At 33.3% G+C, this 19,833-nt stretch overlaps 5 protein-coding genes across 5 annotated transcripts in view; 1 reads left to right on the plus strand and 4 right to left on the minus strand.

The window, feature by feature from the left end:
• Positions 1–19,833, plus strand: part of LOC125808315 (60S ribosomal protein L18-2) — a 51,505-nt gene that overhangs the window by 26,310 nt on the left and 5,362 nt on the right. The window lies entirely within an intron of this gene.
• Positions 2,067–6,570, minus strand: LOC125808316 (uncharacterized). Its single transcript, XM_049488041.1, has 2 exons — positions 5,747–6,570; positions 2,067–2,274 (listed from the first exon to the last, which is right to left on the minus strand). The coding sequence occupies exon 1, from the start codon at positions 6,329–6,331 to the stop codon at positions 5,789–5,791; it is 543 nt and encodes a 180-aa protein (XP_049343998.1). The 5' UTR covers positions 6,332–6,570; the 3' UTR covers positions 2,067–2,274; positions 5,747–5,788.
• Positions 9,661–10,200, minus strand: LOC125808317 (uncharacterized protein At5g01610-like). The gene has a single exon (XM_049488042.1). The coding sequence runs from the start codon at positions 10,185–10,187 to the stop codon at positions 9,678–9,680; it is 510 nt and encodes a 169-aa protein (XP_049343999.1). The 5' UTR covers positions 10,188–10,200; the 3' UTR covers positions 9,661–9,677.
• Positions 15,613–16,129, minus strand: LOC125808254 (uncharacterized). Its single transcript, XM_049487971.1, has one exon. It carries the CDS (start codon positions 16,099–16,101, stop codon positions 15,613–15,615), a length of 489 nt encoding a protein of 162 aa, XP_049343928.1. The 5' UTR covers positions 16,102–16,129.
• On the minus strand, positions 17,144–19,819 carry LOC125808313 (exocyst complex component SEC15B). The gene has a single exon (XM_049488036.1). The coding sequence runs from the start codon at positions 19,702–19,704 to the stop codon at positions 17,299–17,301; it is 2,406 nt and encodes an 801-aa protein (XP_049343993.1). The 5' UTR covers positions 19,705–19,819; the 3' UTR covers positions 17,144–17,298.

Genomic DNA, 19,833 nt, shown 5'->3' on the forward strand with positions numbered 1-19,833 from the left:
CTTAATTTTTTTTATAAATGATTTTTCGAGTACTTTCTTTTTATTTAAAATGATTAGTTTTAGGTAAAATTTTATCAATTAACGTTGAAAAATATTATTTTATTAAAGCAATCATTATATGAATTGTTTGCACAATTCTATAAGCAATAAGTTGACAAACTTTAAGCAAAAATGAATTTTAAAAAATAAATAATGTGAATGTTAGAAAAGAAATATAATAAAATATATATATATATACTTTTTATTATAAATAATTAATTTTTTTAATAAAAAAATAACACATAATTTATTTTTGATAAAAATTAGAGGCCTTCCAAAATTGGGGGTCTAAGACACATGCCTTAACTTTTATAAGGCAGAGCCGCCCCTGATGGCAAACAATATGCTTTTGAAACGACAAGTGGACATTGCGGTGACTTTATAATTAAATTAATCAAAGGCTATATACTCCCTGCTGTCTATGTTAGTTGTTATCATAATAATAAAATAATTATTACTGTAAATTATTTATTTTTGTTTTATTTATATTTTCTTAAAGAAAGTATAAAAAATAACTGGACAATTAATATAGAACGGTGGGAATCGTAAGTGTACTGACTTGACTTAATTAGGGCCATTAATCATGGAAAGCACTAGTAACGTCTGAGAATTAATGTTGACTTTGCTTACGCAAAGTTTATTAAAGCAATAATTAGCCATTAAAACAAAGCTACTACTCACTCTGTCAACTTTTATTTGTCATGTTGCACTTTTAAAAAATCAATTTGACTAATTTTTAAAGTTAAATAAAATTACATTAATTCTATATTTTAAACAAAACATTTAGATATTCAAAAATTATGCAAAAAATACTATATATTGCAATTTTTTTGTATATCAATATGATGGAAAAATACATCGTAAAATGTTACTCAATTTTTTTATAATTTAACTCTAAAAAAGAAAACTATGACAATTAAATATAGACGGAGGTAGTAATAAAGTAGAATTACATCCTTTTGTTCTTTGTAGACCTTAGCAGGGTTTGTGTCCGCATTACTTTTTTCTAAAAATGAATTCTAATCATTTGGTTGTTGGTTAGAATTATGTTAGTATTAATAAGGTAAGAATTAGTTTTATAATAGAGTTCAATAATTCATATACATAATTATTCCACTTCTTAGCATAAAATAATATAAATATAACCTATTGATGTTAGTTATGGGAAACAGAAAATGTGAAGAACAAGGTTTTCTAAGCAACAAAGAAGTGTTATCCGTGGTGCAAAAAGGTTAAATCACAATGTCAGATACAAGTCTAGGGGTGTCAAATGGGCAGTTGGGTTAAAATTAAAGATATTAAAATGAATTGAAATGGTAATTGGATTGGGTCCTGACCCGTCCAAGAATGGATTGGGCTCCAATGGGCTTAAAAAAGGGTTGGGTCTTGACCCGCTCAATTTGATCCGCTTAATTCAATAATTTTAATATATTGTTATTTAAGTTTTATAATCACAATTTGAATTTGAATTAAAGATTTTTTTTTTAAAAAAAAAGGTTACAAATGGATAGATAAATCCTAAAAGATATAAAATAGATAGTAATTCATACATTTAATATAGGAACATACATTACATCAATGCAAATAAAGAATCTTAAAACGAATTGAAATTGGAGACTAAATTGGGCTCAATTGATGATTCTCTTAGATGGGTTAGGACTTGAATGGGTTGAAATTGAACACAATTCAAATTATCTTGAGCCCAACCCTTAAAATTTTGGGCGGGTTGGACGGGTTACCTACAATTGGGCTCAATTTTGACAGTTCTAGTACAACGAACAGAGCATGAAGTAAAACAATGAAACAATGTGAACCATGAGATGCACAACTTCTTCACAAAAAGTCGTAACATTTACTATAGGTGATAGATATCAATGACTACTAAGAACTGTAGTGCATGTCACCCCATCTGTTCCTTAGTTAGCTTCTCAATTCTTTTTGACATTTTGGCTACTGATTTAACAGAGTTCCGAGTACAAGCTATAGGGAGCTTTATGCCATATGCGTGATGGAAAATAATCTCATTATAAACAGCAATTTCAAGAAGATTGTGTATTCATGACAGAGTCATGACGCAATAGTAGAAAACATAAAGACAATGTAAATGAACACATGAGTTTTCGACTTTCAGTTTTGTATTGTAACTATGATGAGGAGGAAGGAGGAGAATGACCATTTCGGGATTTCTGTACACTGCAACAATGTCACCTGATCTTTTCCATGAGTTGCAAGTATCTGCAAGCACTCAACAAATAGAGTCATGCATTAGATATCTTCCTTCTAATTTTCGAGGCAATGCAAAGTCAAATACACAATAAAGTGCCATAGTACCTAATAAAAAAAAGTTGCTACAGAAGAGAAAGAGAAAGGACAGAGGAAATTAGCAGATCTTGTGGCTGCAGGTCTCTGTCACACACACAATGTACCATACAAGTGCATCAAAGGTTTTTACCGTTGAACCCACATATTTATATAGTTATAGGTGAATACTCTTATTGCAATTTTAGTGAATGTTTACACAAATTTATTCTCTGCCTCGAAAGTATAGAGTTCAGATGAATCCAATATCCCAAAGCTACATCCGCCCCTGACGTGCATAGCATTCTTGCCAAAGGATTTCTGCCTCAATTTACTGTTTGATTAAACAAAACTTGTCAGCATTTATACACAACTCTTATTTTCCTATTCATACATTTCTATGTTTTGTTGTCCTACATGGAATCCCAAAGGTGTATGATCCCAAAACTCAACCCCAAAATGCCAGCTCATAAATGATGATTGCCCAAAACCATTTGAGGAAATAACAATCCATTTTCTCAACCAATACGGGACAATTACCACCCCTGCACCAATGAATGGACATTATAACACAAGGAACCGACATTGGGAAACCAAGAGCATGAATAGATCAAGCTCTGATATAACGTGAAGAAAATGGGCCTTGGGTCTACCATTTATTCAACCAATGTAGGATAGTTAATAGTGTTGACCATTAGCAAGTTCAGGCTATATTTACCTTATTCTTGTTTCTGCTTCTCACGTAGAGATTAGACAATATAAACAGACCTAGAAGGATAAACAATACATATATTCATGAACCAATATCATGGGTACAAACAACTCCCCTCCCCCCACCCCCAATCTCTCTCTTACTCATGCTTCCAGCAACAAATCATGGTCCAGACTCCGGAGTGTTGGTACATACCAATATGTATAATCCGATTTGTATTGATAGATACAGTAGTGATATTGACAAATGGCACCACAGTAGTATGTAAAAAGGCATATTGTTGAAGTATATCAGTTACCGTTGCAGTGAACCAACAGCAGAAATGTATTCTAAATAGGATGTAAATACAGGGTCTTGCAAACTTCACCTATTAACTAGAAGCACCAACAAGGGGAGAATGCGAAACTGAAGAGCAGTCTATCGAGAGTCAAGTGCTGATCAATGCTCCATAGCATGTCTCAGAATAAAGATCCATTTAACCCTAAGGAAAGATGAATAAAGTATGAATGTTTAAGGTTATACCCACCCTTCACTTCCATGACAAAGAGAGACGGGTAGGGGGAGGCCGGAGGGGGAAGGAGCTCAATAGATCACTTCACTATTTTGGCCTGACAATGGAGAAAGAAGCTTTTAAATTGCTTCACCCTCTAAGAAGAGTGCAAAAAGAAAAGCAACATTGTTTGTCAGACTTGAGAGGTAAGGTTCGATTGCTTCAAACTTTTATATTAACTCCAGAAATGACAATTAACCTAGAAACTCTAATATGCATGAATGATGCATATACCGTACGGGAGTTCTCTAACGGGTCGTTTGCTTACCGGGATCATGATAATAATCTCAATATTTGGGACTACATTTATCTAGTGTTTGGTTATATGTATTAGTTGATACCGTATATATTTTATATATTATCTATCCCATATGGGACGTGAGATTATAATCTGAAGATAACTTTGCTCCAAACCAAACAACCCTCAAGTTTTTTAAGCAATATACTCAAGGCTTTGGTCTAAGAGTGCATCCTATCTAAAAAACCCTTGAATCAGTGAATAAAGGGACAGAGACTTAGCCCCTGCTTTATTTAAACAACTACGATAAGGGCTAAGACCGTCTCTTCTTTTTTTATGACTATAATCTAAATAATAGGGGTAGGGGGGCGCTAAGGCGCAACGGCTTTCGCGCAGCTGCTACGCCCTTGCTTCTTGCCTTATCTTTTACTAAGAAACTAATCTAAATAGAAGCCCTTCTTTCTCAAAGTCAACTTTCTCCCTTCTTGCTTTAGTGAAATAGGGGGAGCTAACGCGACCTTCCTTCAGCTGGCTTCGCCCTATCTATTCATCTATTTTCTCAAATGGATATTTAGGGATCTCTCTTGTTCATAGATCTTGAAATCTTGTTCTGGCAAAGGTCACCTTAGACTTTGGGTATCTGTTCGCAGATGACCTAACTCGTGTTGTGAATCAGTTTCTCTCCTCCGTCGGGTGAAGGGTGGTTCAGTCAACCGCCAACCCCGACTCCGCCAACACCGACTCCTCCACCAGAGAATTCCGGTCTGGAGCTCATTCCCAGTGCGCGAATCGAAGGGGACGGCCCAGCCCCGAGTTCAGAAGGAGAGAAACTAAAAAAGCTCCATGCTCCAAATCACAGTGCGTGATGTGTGAATTATTAGGTGCACATCACGAGTTTGACCCCTGTCGCAAACAAAATCCTGGTAATTAAGTTGAGAAAGGTAGAAAGGTGGCCAACTATCCAGTGAGTTAGTAACCATCTGCTATTGGCCCTCGGAGATTTATAGGCTATAAAAAAAAGTGTTTCAACTAATATGGAGTCGCGGATAACATAGTTCAAATAAATGTTCAATAGAAAGATTCTCTAGCAAATCTGGCCCAAGGTTCCTGTAGCATCCTCTTGATGAGAAAATCACCACAAAGGGAAGACAACCTTTTCTTGACCTGTTGCATTTTTCTGTGAGAGATCTTCTATCAATTTTTAACACATATCTGGTTCAATATGCCTACCAACTGTGAACACATATGTGATCCATGCTTCTAGTTTCAGATGCAAGGTCAACATAGAGATGGTTTGACTTTCACCTTTAGTCCATTTCAAGTTCTCGTTCACTTCTCCTCAGCCCCGCAGCACCATGCCCTTCTTAACTGTTTGTTTCTCCCCACCAGTTAAAATGTGTCCTACTGTCATACTTAACCCAATATTCAGGTATCATATTTTATTTTACATATTGCTATACAATTCGTCCATGTTTTCTCTAAAAATTCAGATAAATGTAACTTCAAAATCTGTCTTGTTAACAAAGATGGGGGCGGCATGGTCTGTGGATTTTCTGTCATCAAAGATAGATCTTAGATCAAGCTCCAATAATTATATTGGATTCTTTCATTTAGTTTCAGGCCGCAAAATATTTAGCGAGATAACTGACAGACCATTTCTTTTCCTGATAACTGACAGTTTTATCTAGTTGATTAAGATGCAAAGCTTCAAGAAAATCCTTCAACTGGTAACATTGTCACAAAATCAAGATTCAAGGGACCTAAACCATACGTATATTCATGAAATTTGTAATGCTTCACTACAAATTGAAGTATTAAACATCTGATAAATTCATCAATTGAATCAAGTATCAGTTCAGTGAGCAACCAAGTAGCATTTATTCAGAAATATTCAAAAACTGGAACTAACCTCTGTCAGCAAACTCAAACCCCATCATCCTTCTGTGTGCAGCTAAACCGAAGAGACAAGATTACTGTTTCGAATCTTTAGAATATGTCCATTGCTATTGCAATTCAATCCACATCCACATTGTGGACAAACCAAGAAATTGTAAGTGGGAAAGCTAGCCGAAGCAATTCCAACAGAGAATTCAAGATTGTCACCATTCTTAACAACCTCCACAATATTGAGCCACAGAAACAGAATTTTCACACTAACCCCATATAGGCTTGACAGCCTATTTTTAGCTATGTACCCACCGAATGTCGATTTATACCTAAGCTGATAGGACCCTTCTAGTGCGAAACTGCAAGACCCATTAAGGTGGACACTGAATTTTCCGGTGTTCTTATCGAGATCGTACCCAATAGCACCCTGTGGAAGAATTCCGACAGGGAAGCCGTAGCTTACGAGTAAGTCGTAAGCAGTGAGGGAAGTGTCACCATTTCCGGCGGCGGAGTCGGCTGCGGCGGTGATTAACGGCGGTAGAGTTGTGAGGAAGATGATTAAGAGCGGAAACGCGAGGGTAACGGCGATCTGACGTGGAGGAAACATCGATGCTGCCGTATTTTGTGATAATATTCGTATCAAATGGATATTCAGATGCAATTACTCCGATGATGCGCCGGCGATATGTATAATTGACTTTGGGGAAGATTCAATTATTGCAGAAGATGACAGCAAAAAATTAGTTCGACGTTGGTGTCTTGCATTGCATACTAATTACTCCCCCAATTTCCTCTTTATATGGTTGATTTGATGCAATATTTAAGAAATGATTTTTTAAATTTTTTTGATCTACATCTTGATCATAATATAAAAATTATTTCATTAATAATAAGCGGAAATTAAAATTAATTTTTTCTAATTGTAAAAAAAATGACACACGTGTCATGTAATTGAGTGAGAGGGATCATTTTTATTTTTTTTACGTAAATTTCACTAATTTAAGTGCAGTTTATTTACCTAGATTACAATTTATAATATTACGTATCTTATCAGATTTTGATGTCTCTAGATATGTTCAGATACATGTATTCCAAATATATGGGTCAAATTTACGTATAATTTATTAGTATGTATCTGAGACACTAACAAATTTGTTAGTCTCTCTCCCATGTATTTTTATATCTCAAATGCATGTGAATCATTTCAGATACATATAGATAATGTGTATTTACTGTGATTCACATATTTTTTTAATATATACAAATCTCGATTACCTCTTTCTCTAATAAATATCACTCATCTCTCTCTATTTTTGTGTATTTAATAGTAAGAAAATACATATATCTAAGTATAAGATACGTATAAAATTCTTAATTAGTGATAAAATACATAATATTTTTTGAAAATAATAGTAATAATTATATATATATATATGATAGTGAAGCATGTCTAATCATATAGTTTCCCTTTCTTAATCCCTAAAACCTGCAATTATCTATGCACACTATACAAATTAGGACGACATATCGATCGGTTTTGATATGATTTGGTTTAATTTAATTTTAAAGTTATTGATTTGATTTATTGATTATTAATTTGTAGACATGTTAAATCGTTATAAAGCCATTAAGATATTGACTTATCAGTTATCGATTTATTAATTATTGATCATTACATATTCGATTATTGATTTAACTGTTAAGATTTGAAAGAGTTTTTGCCAAAATTATCCTTAAATTATACCTCAAACTTAAACTGCATCCTTAAAGTATCATTCTTAGCGGAAAATATCCTTCAAGTATTTAAAAGTGAACAATTTTCATCCTTCTACTTGAATTTATCAAAATACTAACAGATCCCACAAAAATCAAGTCATCCCTTCGTAATTATTATTCTTAGATACGTCAAAAATACTATCGTGAACCTTTTCGGTAATTAGGTTTAGCATTATGCAAAATCTTTTAATTTGACAGTTTTTTTTTCTTTGTGTAATTTGATATTAAAAATATTATTAGTTGAAATATGTTTATTCTCAATTGAATATGCTATAAGCAGAGTTTGTTGGAGACTTCAACTTCTAATAATGTAGAATGAAACTCAAATTCGAGACATAATTAATATTTTGATCACTTCAATATCAGATTGGCACATAAATTTTATTGATCTAAATACAGTTTGGCTTTGAAAAAGGTAAAGATAATTAAGCTCTAGCTTCTTTTCGTTACTAAATGAGAAAAAAAAGTAGATCATGCATCCGTACACATTCCAAACATTTTTTGTTTCAGTAAGCAACGGTAAGATTTTTCATATTTTTTTCAGAAACTTCTTATAGCAGTTAATGAAATTATGCAAGAATTTTTTTTGTTTATAGTCACGTGAAATGCTCATATTTTTATAGGATCCCTTAGTTATTTAATTATATCTAACAGAAGAATTAAAATTGTTAACTTTCAAATACTTAGAGGATGTTTTTTGTCAAAAAAAAGAAGAAAATATTTTAAGGATGTAATTTACATTTGTGTATAGTTTAAGGATGATTTTGACAAAAAACTCAATTTGAAACATAAAAAAGTCATCAAAAATCACTTAGTATGATAAAAGTGATAAACCAATTGAACCATATACTTGAGTTGTCAGATTATATCTTGCTAAAAAACAAACACTAACACAATGTAGAACTGAGACAATGTGAAACTAAAAGTCAATAAATTTTTATATATTGAATGATATAAATATAATTTCTTAATTTACTATCAGATTATTGATTAATTCATCCGTTAAAAATAAATTATCCAATAAAAAAATCAAAATTATTATCAAAATGCTAAATCGATAAATTAATAACTTTATTTAGATTGTCAATTTCGAGTTAATTTTAAACAATCCTATGATAAACCCATATTCTAAACTCAATTCATATACAATAGCTCACAAACCAGGTAAAAATGAACCCACTCAAGTAAAATAGCTCCCAAACCACTTAAAATTAAATTGAATTAATTTAATTCTTCGATTTTGATTTGATATCGATGTTTTTTCGAGAAAGGACCCAAAATAGTCCCTCATCTTTGGGTTAAGAGTTAAAATCATTCTTGGGTTTTCACATGGAGCATTAATAGTCCCTCGTGTTTGCAATATTAGTGCACTTTTAGTCCTTCTTTAAAATTTTGCCTATTTTTAACATTGATTTTATTCATAATTTATGTATGGAATGTTTAATCGTCATTTTATATATTCAGTACAAATAATAACTCCATGTGAGAGATTGTGAGAAGGAAAACACCTTATTTTGTTTAGTAGAAATAGTATTGCAGGTAAATCGAGAGGTTCATCACGACGATTTCACGTACAATAGTACAAAATTTTCTTTTCTTGCAATATTATATGTTAAAATGTTCTTAGTTTAGCTGCAATAATACTAGTACTGAACAGAACAAAATGTTCTTCTTCTCACCTTCTCTCACATAGAATTTATTATTTCTACTAAATATATAAAAAGATGATAAATTATGACAAAATTTAATATTAAAAAATAGGCAAAAGTTTAGGGAAAGACCAAAAGTGCACCAATATTGTAAATACGGGGGACTATTAGTGCTCCATGCGAAAATTCAAGAATGACTTTGAGTCTTAACTCAAAAGTTCGGTTCGGTAGTAGGATTCCAAAATATGAATTTTAGGAAAAAAGACTGAAATCGTCAAATATGCTTAGCAGAAACTTTTATTTCAATTTCAGAAGTAGAAAAAGTAGTAGTACTATACTACATAGATGAAACTCCACATAGATATATGACAAAATACATATTCATTCCAAAGGAGCATCAAAAAGCATATGCTTCCAGTTCCGTGGGATTCTGAAATACAAACTTACCCTAATTCCAAAATGAACCGTCCAGTTTAGCTTAATTTCATCCTAATTTACAGTCAATTTCTGAAAATTTCAGTTAACGATTCAAGACGAAGAGATAAGCTGCCTCAAATCGAACTTCCCAGTTCCCTTTTCTCCGGAATTCACACAATCAAATCCACATCCACACTGTGGCGATTCATAGAAGTTATCAATTGCAAAATCAGCAGAAGCAATACCGACGGAGAAATCTAGATCGTCGCCGTCACGAGTAACTTCCACAATATTGATCCAAAACAAAAGCAGTTTCACCTGTACGCCTTCCAAATTCGCAAGTCGATCCTTAGAGATTTTACCAGTAATCTTACTCATATACTTGAGATTATAGCCGCTTATGCTGAAACTGCACGATTTGTTAAAGTAAACAGCGAAATTGCCCGTCGTTTTGTTGAGTTCGTACTTTGTTACGCCCTTTGGAAGTATCCCTACCGGAAAATCGTATTCCTGTAGAATCTCGTATACCGTCGGGGACTGAGAATCCTCGTCGCCGATGACCGGTGAAGCTGCAGAGAGAAGGAGGAGGAAGATGCATAAGGGAAGGGCTACAGAAGGCATATCTTGTTAGTAGTAGCGAAACCAAATTAACTTGAAATTGAGATATTACTCTTATTTAATAGTGAGGGTCTTGAATTTGAAATTTGTACTATTGAGTAGCTATGGTGGTGCCCCTGTGAAAAACGTTGTTTAAATGTGGAACACCGTCGAAATAAGTTATTTTAGAATTATTATTTTATTTTAAATTGTGGAGAACAAGTTATTTTGAAATTAAGTATTTTAAGATTACTTATCTTATGCTTTTTTCGTTCAATAATAGTTGTTTATTATATTGAATTAGTTGTCCATCAATATTTATTCAATTTAGAAAATCAAACGATTATTTATCTTTTATGTCGATTTTACAATTGTTACTTATTAAATACCTATTTATCATTTAACATATTTCTCAAAGTATTAAATTTAATAAAGTCAAATGATAAAAAAGTAATATTACCTCTATTATTTATTATTTCGTGTGTCAAGTCAATAGTGAACAACTATTGCAGAAAGAATAGTTATTATTTGTCTCCAATCTCTTTCCGATTTTCCAGCGTGTTTCGCCTCTCTTCCAATCAAAAGCTTTCTCCAATCTCACAATTAAATCAAGGGCAAACCACATAAATCCCACTAGTTTAGTTCTTAATTATTAAGATTCCCAATAGTTTCAAATATTGCTTCCTCTACCATATTTCATGCTTTGGATACATAAGTCTGAATTCATGAGATACATGTATCTGTCGAATTTTAAAATTGAGATACAAAATTTATTTATTTAAATTAATTGGTTGTAACTGATTTCCTTAATTAGAGGAGTAATTGAGGATTTTCAAAATACATAGATAATTAATTTCATTTTATTATTCTTTGAAATAGTGAATTCATTAATATTATTAATATAAGATAAAAACATGTATATCTTGGTAATGTAAATTTGATTAATTTCAAATTATTACTCTTAAAATAATAAATTCATTAATGTGATGTATCTATTGTCAATGTATGATGCATCAAATAAACTAAACACTGAGATGCATGAGTGTCATACAAGTACATTCATATGTACCATAGAAGTATCTAACATTAATTTCATGTATTTAATTTGTTATACGTATCTAGTATTAATTTTAATATATATATATATATATCTAATATTAATTTCATGTATCTTTTATATGTATCTAGTATTAATTTGATGTATCAAGTATCAATTGCATATGTTATATCCAAAAACATGTATCTCGAATACATAGTAAGCATATACATCTAATTATGTGTATCTAAATATGAAATATACAAAAAGAAGAAGCATATACATCTAATTATGTGTATATGAATTTCATACGTTATATCCAAAAACATGTATCTCAAATACATAATAAGCATATACATTTAATTATGTGTATCTAACTATGAAATGTAGCTGAAACACATAAATTTAAGAGCAAATCACGACTGTAGAGTATGTCGTATCATTAATATCATGGTGTTGTTAAAAATCATGTATCCGAAATTAAATGGTGGATATATATACATGTTCAGATATCCCATTACTAAAAATACAAACTCAGATCTTAATTAAGATTACTACTTATTGGATACACATGTTTCAAGGGCTATATTGAAGTAATATTGGTACTACCACATCAATGTCACAATAACCAAAGAAAGCCTTAAAGAACACGAACAAACAAAAACTCTCTACAATACTCTCTTTGATCCTTTTGCTTTGTGGCATAACATAATCAAAACTAAGATTCATTTCTTTCGAAGACAAACAATCAAGACCCACTTTGAATTGAAAGTTTTCTCTGCAGCAGTTACTTTGATTTGATCTCATTATAAATGAACAATACAAAATAATATTTGGGTTTAGAAGAATTTGTTGGTCATTGTGATGATATCTTGAGAAGAAGAGAGTAGATTAACTATTGTTGGAATGAAATTGTATGGTGAAATTTGAGTGATAAATATGGGAGGGAGGATTAAGAGATAGTGGTTGATTTGGAGTGAAAGAGTTAATTAAGCAGATAATTAATCCATCCTAGTTTTAAGGGATGTGGGTATCTAATTGTATCTTCAAATAATATATTAATAAATGATATAAAATATTAAAAGTGGTAATATATGTAATTGTTTGAAAGTAAAGATAATATTAGTATATATAGTAGTGATGCATGTCTAATAAGGTAGTTTATCCTTAAATCAAAGGGTTTTAAGCTTGAAAACGTTGATTAAAGTATTGGGAATGATCTTTTTTATTATTATTTTGTTCGAGTTTTTCATAAGGATTAAATTTCAATTTGAAATTTTTTTAATCTTATTTTGAGGTCAGTTTTAATGGAGGAGAAGTTAAATAGGAAGAAGTAAGGTGTTGTAGCAGTTGATAATTAAAAGTTGAAGGAAAAAAATAAGAAAAAGTTTGATGTGGCGTTTTTGTAACTTTTCACCTGCTTAATGAAAGTGTAATCACTTGTTGTGCCATGTGGCACGAAAATGGTGTTTTTAAGCTTAGTTCGTCAAGTGTAGGGGTACTTTTAGAACTATCAATAATTTGGGAATAAAATCAATAATCAGTGTCAAGTTTGAGGATTATTTTAATACTTTTCTCTTTTCTTTTTAATATAAGATAAAAATAATATTATAATTTCAAAGTAATTAATTCCCGATAAGTTATTTCATCATTTTTATGCTACGGAGATTAGAATATTGAGGTGGACATATGAATATATTAGGAGACATGAGTGATAAGATTAAAAAGGACACTCAGAATAAGGTGAAAGTGACCTCTATGATGAAAAAAAAGCGAAATTACGGTAGTTTGAATGTGAAAAGAAAAATACGTTGACGCATCAATAAAGAGGTGAGACCAAAGTAGATCAAAAAAGTTTGTGAAGAGGTAATAAGACAATTATAATTTAACTTTATATTATCAAAGATATGACCTTAGATAAAAGATTACTATAACAAAATTAGTAAATTGTGTACTGTTATCATGATTAAAATGATTGATGTTTGTCATTATACTAATTATATATTATTATAATTTTTAAATTTTTGATATTCAATCACTATTGGTTACTCTCTACGGTCGTTTTTTCTTTTCTTTTCTTTTTTAAATTTTAGCTTCTAAAGCTAAAAATCTCTTTTGACTCCCAATTCAATGAAAGACCGTGAACAAGAGATCATAATATTGAAAAATAATTTATAAAATTTATTTTTCCTACTTTATGGAAAACCCACAAAGACACACTCAAATGCTGCACGTGGCAACTCTACCAGTCAGGACGTGTTCTCTTCTTTGACCTTTTTGTTTCGCGAAAAAGATCTGATTTATCGATGACCTTCTAAAGTTGGCACAATATTTCATTTAAATATCTTAATTGAGCGATATTCATTTTAGACACTTCAGGTAAAATCTCACAGTGTCATTTTAACACTTTTTACTTACATGGCATAATAAGTGTGATACGCTAATTCATAGGCGCGCAAAGTGGTTATTTAGTTACTTTTTAATTATTTTTTTCTTCTTTTTTCTCCATTTTCAGCCATCATTTTACTCAAGTTAAATCTCATCCATTGTAAATAAGGTTTCAATAAAAATGATGGATTTTTTAAAAAGAAATTAAGAACAAACCCATTCATTAAATTCTTTGCGCCGGGGTTTTTTTTTAGAGATAAAAAAATATTACATGTCATTAATTTATTGGTCAGATTTTATTTTTATTCAACATTAATTATTTAAAAATTACTTTTGACATAAATAACAAATGTCGTTGTTGAATTCGTCACTTTAAACATCATTCGCGAGTATAATACACACACCTTATATGTTTTTGTTGAGATTAAAAAAGTGCCAAAATGACACAATAAAATCCTACCTAAGGTGTCTAAAATGAACATCATCCAATTAAAATATCTAACATATCGTGCCAACTTTAAGGAATCACCAATGGATTAAGCCAAAAACGCTCCTTGAGCTATTTCACAACAACTATCTGCTCCCCAAAAAAATAAATACTTTATTTAAATTATTATTCTTAACCACTATGAACTGCTATTTCTTTTTTTACCTTCTATCGGAAAGTAGGTGAGAGAAATAAGGAGTGTGATGAAAACTGTTGGACAGAATGAAGTGTTGCCATTAATGTATTTTTGTCTTGTTGTTTAAGCTACAAGACAAAATTTGACCCAAAGCTTGCATCTCTAGGGACATTATTTTATTATATTTAATACTTGCACCATTTTTCCCCAAGGAAATAACATTACCATATATTTTTTTTAAACCTCTTTTTGTACACTTCTAATTGTCATATTGGATTTTTCAAAAAAAATCAATTTGATTAATTTTTAAAATTAAATTAATTTATATTAATTTGATATTTTAAACAAAAAATTTAGATATTCAAAAACTAAACAAAAAGTACTATAAATTGCAATTTTTTTGCATATTAATATGATGAAAAAATTCGCTATAAAATATTAGTCGAAATTCTTATTATTTGATTTTAAAAAAAAACTAGTGAACGAATAACTGATATGATAATTACTTGGGGCAAGTTACATTATGGCATACAATTCCCTGTCCAAGGGCCAAGGGACCTTTACAAAAGACCCTTTCAACAGTTTGAGTCTCTTCAAACTTAACTAGAGATGTCAGGTTTGAGCCTTTAATATAAAAAAAATCTTATCGAAAGCACCACCTGTATGAGCCCTGCAGTGCAGGATTCAAATTTAGTCAAAACTCTTTTACTAAAGATCTCCAATACGTCGTGAATACAGAGAAAATCCTACGAAAAGCACCACCATCGAATGGACTCTGCAATGCGCAATCCAAATTTAGTCGGAACTCCTTAGAGGTCTTAAGTTCGAAAAACCTAAATATGGAGAAAATCTTATTAAAAACACCATCCCGAATGGACCCTATAGTGCACGATTCAAATTTGATGGGAGCTTCGATACGGACTCCACTCCTATTAGCCTTCAAATTTGAAACAAGAACATATTGAACTTGCCCCTCAATAGTTGCATCATAAGCTTTCTAAATATCCACATTATGATCTATCTAGATGAAATTTGTTTCCTTGTGTACCCTTTTAACCAATTTTATTTATGACCAAGGGCAATGTTATTTAAAATCACTCTTCCTGTATAGGAGAGTGGTCAGAAAAACCATCCTCACTGAATTGGGCAGTAAGTGACCCATATTAATATAGGAAAAATCTTTTTTGGCCAAAAAATTTGGTCAGAATGGTAAAATAACATATTCCACACTATGTTATTTTATCTTTTTAACTTTAATACCTTTTAATAAAAAATGAAAAAAAATCAGTTTATTTCGTGACCAAATGGCCCCAAATACCATAGCTATTCAAAAAACAGATCATTTCCACTACCAGAAAACAAAAAACATAACTAGATTTTCAATGGAAGTACCTAATCTAGTCTAGAAAGAAGACACAAGATTGTTACCTCCATCAACACAATTCCATCCATGCCCACACTGTGGACATTCCTCAAAGTTCTCAACCGGAAAATTCGCCGAAGCGAGTCCAACTGAGAACTCAAGATTCTTACCTTTTCTCTCAACTTCGACAATGTTAAGCCATAGCAACACCACCTTAACACTAACACCACTCAATTTCTTAAGCCTGCCTTTAGATATAACCCCTTTTATAACAGGCTTGTAATTCAGTTGATATGAGTTCTCCAATTTGAAGCTGCAGGTAGAATTAAGATAAGCTGAGAATTCACCTGTTTTTGTGTTTAATTTGTAGTCTTTTACACCTTTTGGAAGAATCCCCATTGGGAAATCATAACGCTGTAGCTCTTCATAAGCTGATAGCTTCTCATTTCTTGAAGCTGCAGTGGCAAAAAAGAAGAGAAAGAGGTAAAAAATACTTCTTGTTAAAGATATTGACATTTCTGCGAACATTGATTTTTTTGGTTGTTCCAAAGTTCACCGTTTTATAAGGGTGAATACATAATATGGTAAGATATGAGGTTGACAGATGTTTGTTTTATAGGTATGATGACAAACGTGTTTGTTGCTCTGTTTAGTTGTCCACGTGTCCTTACAATAATTTGTACAGCAAAATAGTCCATGGATTGGTAGTTGATTCAATACACGTAAACTGAATCGAACACTATAATTACAAAAAAAAAATACGATAAATCCATCTAGAGAACTCTTTGACCCAACCGCAACATCCAAAACTCGGAGATGATGGACTAGCTTCCGTATTCTCCATTCAAACATTGAACTTAATTCACATGGCATATGAAGTAGTCAGATGTTTCTTCTATTATCTTTCCTGTCACGGCTGGGCCATCTTAGACTTGAACCAAAGCCCTTATCCATGAAATAAATCAACGCACATACCAAAAGATTCCTTTTCGGGAGCGATTCAAAATACAAGTCCCTCAACTTTTTTACGATTTGAGCTGGACTAGCTACCATGTCTTATTCTAGTTCAGTAACAAGAAATTACAAGTCTCTTAATGAAATTATTCCAATTGGATCACAATAAATATTATGTTCTCAATCGATCACAATCAAACTAGTAATAATGCTCCAGGCTAACGAGAAAAGTGGAATCTATTAGAATTACTGTAGAAGTAATCCAATATCATCCTGTTGATACCAGGTTCACCTGGTATTTTGAAGCATAGAGTATAGATTTATGTGTAGAAATTCACTAAAATTGTTATGAATAACGAAGCAGCAGCAGCTTCTCATTGATCTGCAAAAGCCATTTCTCATATGCAAGCTGAAGTCTTGCTAAGTTAAGCAGAAAGTGTTCTGTAAACTCATGAGACACAGCAGCAAATATGTAATTATTCTACCAAAAAAAGCCACTGGAGAAGAGACTAATCATTAATCAATGCAAGAAATTACTAGTTCATGAGATAAAAAGACTATATCTGAGTTGCAAAAGAATATGACCACAAAATAGAAAAGAATATGCTCTGAAGAATAATACAGCAATCAATGTGGAACTACGGGAGGAAAAAATTACGTAAATGGTAGGCAATTTGCAGAAAAGGAAGCTAGATATGAAATCAGCAAGTAATCAACACAACTACAATATGGAGATCTCCCTAGGAACATAACATACAGAGATTTGCAGACTCAGTTGACATCCTTCAATCTTTTAATTAATGCATCAAGAGATTTCTTTTTCGTGTTCTGCTTAGCTCCCCTTGTGCCAAAGGACCCAAAAAGCCTGTCTGTTTGATCCTTCATCTTTTCCGAGATAGTAACAACTTTACGGTAGTCCAAAGCATTATAACTTCTCTCTCTAATAACTGGATTCAGGAAATTTTCTGGATGATTGCTCAAGAGTAGATTAACCAACTGCCTGGACTCGGCCAATGCTGCTTTCAACTGACCAGCATCTGCTTCAGATAAGAGAGGAGCTTGGTTTTCAGCAAATGATTCCAACATCTGGATATCGACATTAAGAGCCATAACAGCATTCACGTTGAACCTTTTAACTGATTCCCCTAGTAAAGCCCCAACAATCATCTCTGATATATGACACAGAACATCTTGCAAAACTCTCTTGAGAACTTGAACAGGCAGTATCTGCTGGGCAGTAGAAGTTAGTGTTTCAAGAAAAATAATCACCTCATGCACATATTCATTTCCACTCTGCAGAGGCTCATCGGCCATCCAATTCACATTCTCAATCAACAAAAGGAAACCATCAACCTTTTGCTTAAGCAGACCCGAAAGCATCTCTTCAGCAGCATCACGGGCTTTAGTCAAAGGGAACAGTCTCCTCCCCCTCTCTGCCATTCTCAATGGAATCCCTGAAAGCTGTGCAGCATGACGAAAGAAAAAGTCGCAAGCACGTTCAAACACAGCCATATTAGCCGCCATCTGCATTGCTTGGGTAACACCACCGATAGACGTATTAATGAACTTCAACAGGGCTCCATCCAGGACTTCAGTTAAAAGCCGATCCAAGTACTTCTTCACCACATCATAGAAATCAAGCTGACCACCATGTGACATAAAACTAACTGAATCCTCGATAAAGGACCGCACAATTCTACAGCAATCAGGAACTGTACACGAAAACGGTGCAACATAAGGAAATGCAGGCATAATATTTGACGTCTGTAACTGGAATGACAACACATTCATGGAATACTCATATTCCTTTTTCATATACATCTGCTCAAATTTATCTGCAGCAAGAGCCTCAGTTATCTGCTTTCGACAATCAGACAACAGGAGCTCATGATACTTATCCCTGTGCTTGCTCAAGACGTCTAGCAAAGCCTCAACAGGGTATCCATATCTACGCAACGTCACACTAAGCAAACTCACATAGTCCTTGATTAATAACAAATGATTCGCAGTTTGCATTCTAGAAAACTGATCTTCCAAAACAGAACACATTTTACTCATAGCAGTGTCCCATAAATTCTCCACCTCCATTTTGGAAACCAACTTACCACCAGTTCTCAAGACTCGATCTTCCACGATGAAAAAACCAGCAATTTGGGCAAAAAATGTCTGATGAGATTCAAGGAAGGGCGTCATTGAAGATACCTGAAAATCTGAAGTCAATTGAAGCTTGCGATTCTCAAAATAGTACTTTTTGAATCGATCTTCAAGTCCTAGAGTTTGGTTTATGTGATAAGCCCTATACAACGGCGTCAAATCAAACCCTAACATTCCATTGCTGTAACCATCCTTTCCGTCATCACTGATCCCATTGAATCCGTCATCGTCTTCTTCTTCAAGAGCATAAACACAATCCCGAAGACTGAGTCTACTCTGCTCCTCAGCTTGTCGTTGCTTGATTCTGAGCTCTTCTTCTCTCTGTCTCGATGCTGATGCTTGTCCGATAGCTAGTTGCCCCAAATTTCGGCTAACTACACGGATCTCGACAAGCCAATCACCAAACTCTTTGGTGATTCTCCGTTCAATATGTGAACGAATCGCAGGGATCTGCTTTTCAAGCATTCGCCGGAGAGTAGTAGACGGTGTTTTGTTCATGAACTCTCTCTCAATCGAGTCCACACACTTCAACGCCATGTAAAAATTGTTCTCTGAAAGATGACGATTGGCTCGGGAGCAAAGCTCGACTAGCTGAACGCAAGTCCGAAGCGATTGGATAGCAAGAGTTATGTTTTTGCATTTGTTTCGAGCTTCAACGAATGAGTCAAGAGTGGTAAGCAAAGGCACAGCGACGGACTGAAGTTGACTGTTCGAGTTTGAGAGAGACGATTTAAGAGAATCAACATCGGAGAGCAGAGATCGGAGATCGTCAACGGCGGTGATAAAGTCCTCGTAGTGTGCTCTACATACATCCTCAATTTCAGATTCCTTGGATCGGGCAAAGTAACGGAGATGAAGAAGTACTGTCTCCGGCTTACCGGAAGCAAAACCCTTGCGCACAAAAGGCCCAACATCTTCACCGTTGCAGATGGCGGCGGATAAGAGGACCTGGTCAAATTTGTCGGCGGAGTCTCCGTTTTCTACCGCCGGAACAACTTTCCGGCGCATCTTCGACGTGTTCATCGCCAGCAGTGTATCTCCGGTCACCGTTAAAAAGAGTAACTGCTTAGACTGACGGGGCCGTTACACACGGAGGGAATGTAGGGAAGAGGAAATGAAGACGGAGAAAATTATTGACAGGAAGATATAGCT

This window comes from Solanum verrucosum, unplaced genomic scaffold (assembly GCF_900185275.1).
Source record: "Solanum verrucosum unplaced genomic scaffold, falcon-dt-bn FXZP01000234.1, whole genome shotgun sequence".
NCBI classification, from domain to species: domain Eukaryota; kingdom Viridiplantae; phylum Streptophyta; class Magnoliopsida; order Solanales; family Solanaceae; genus Solanum; species Solanum verrucosum.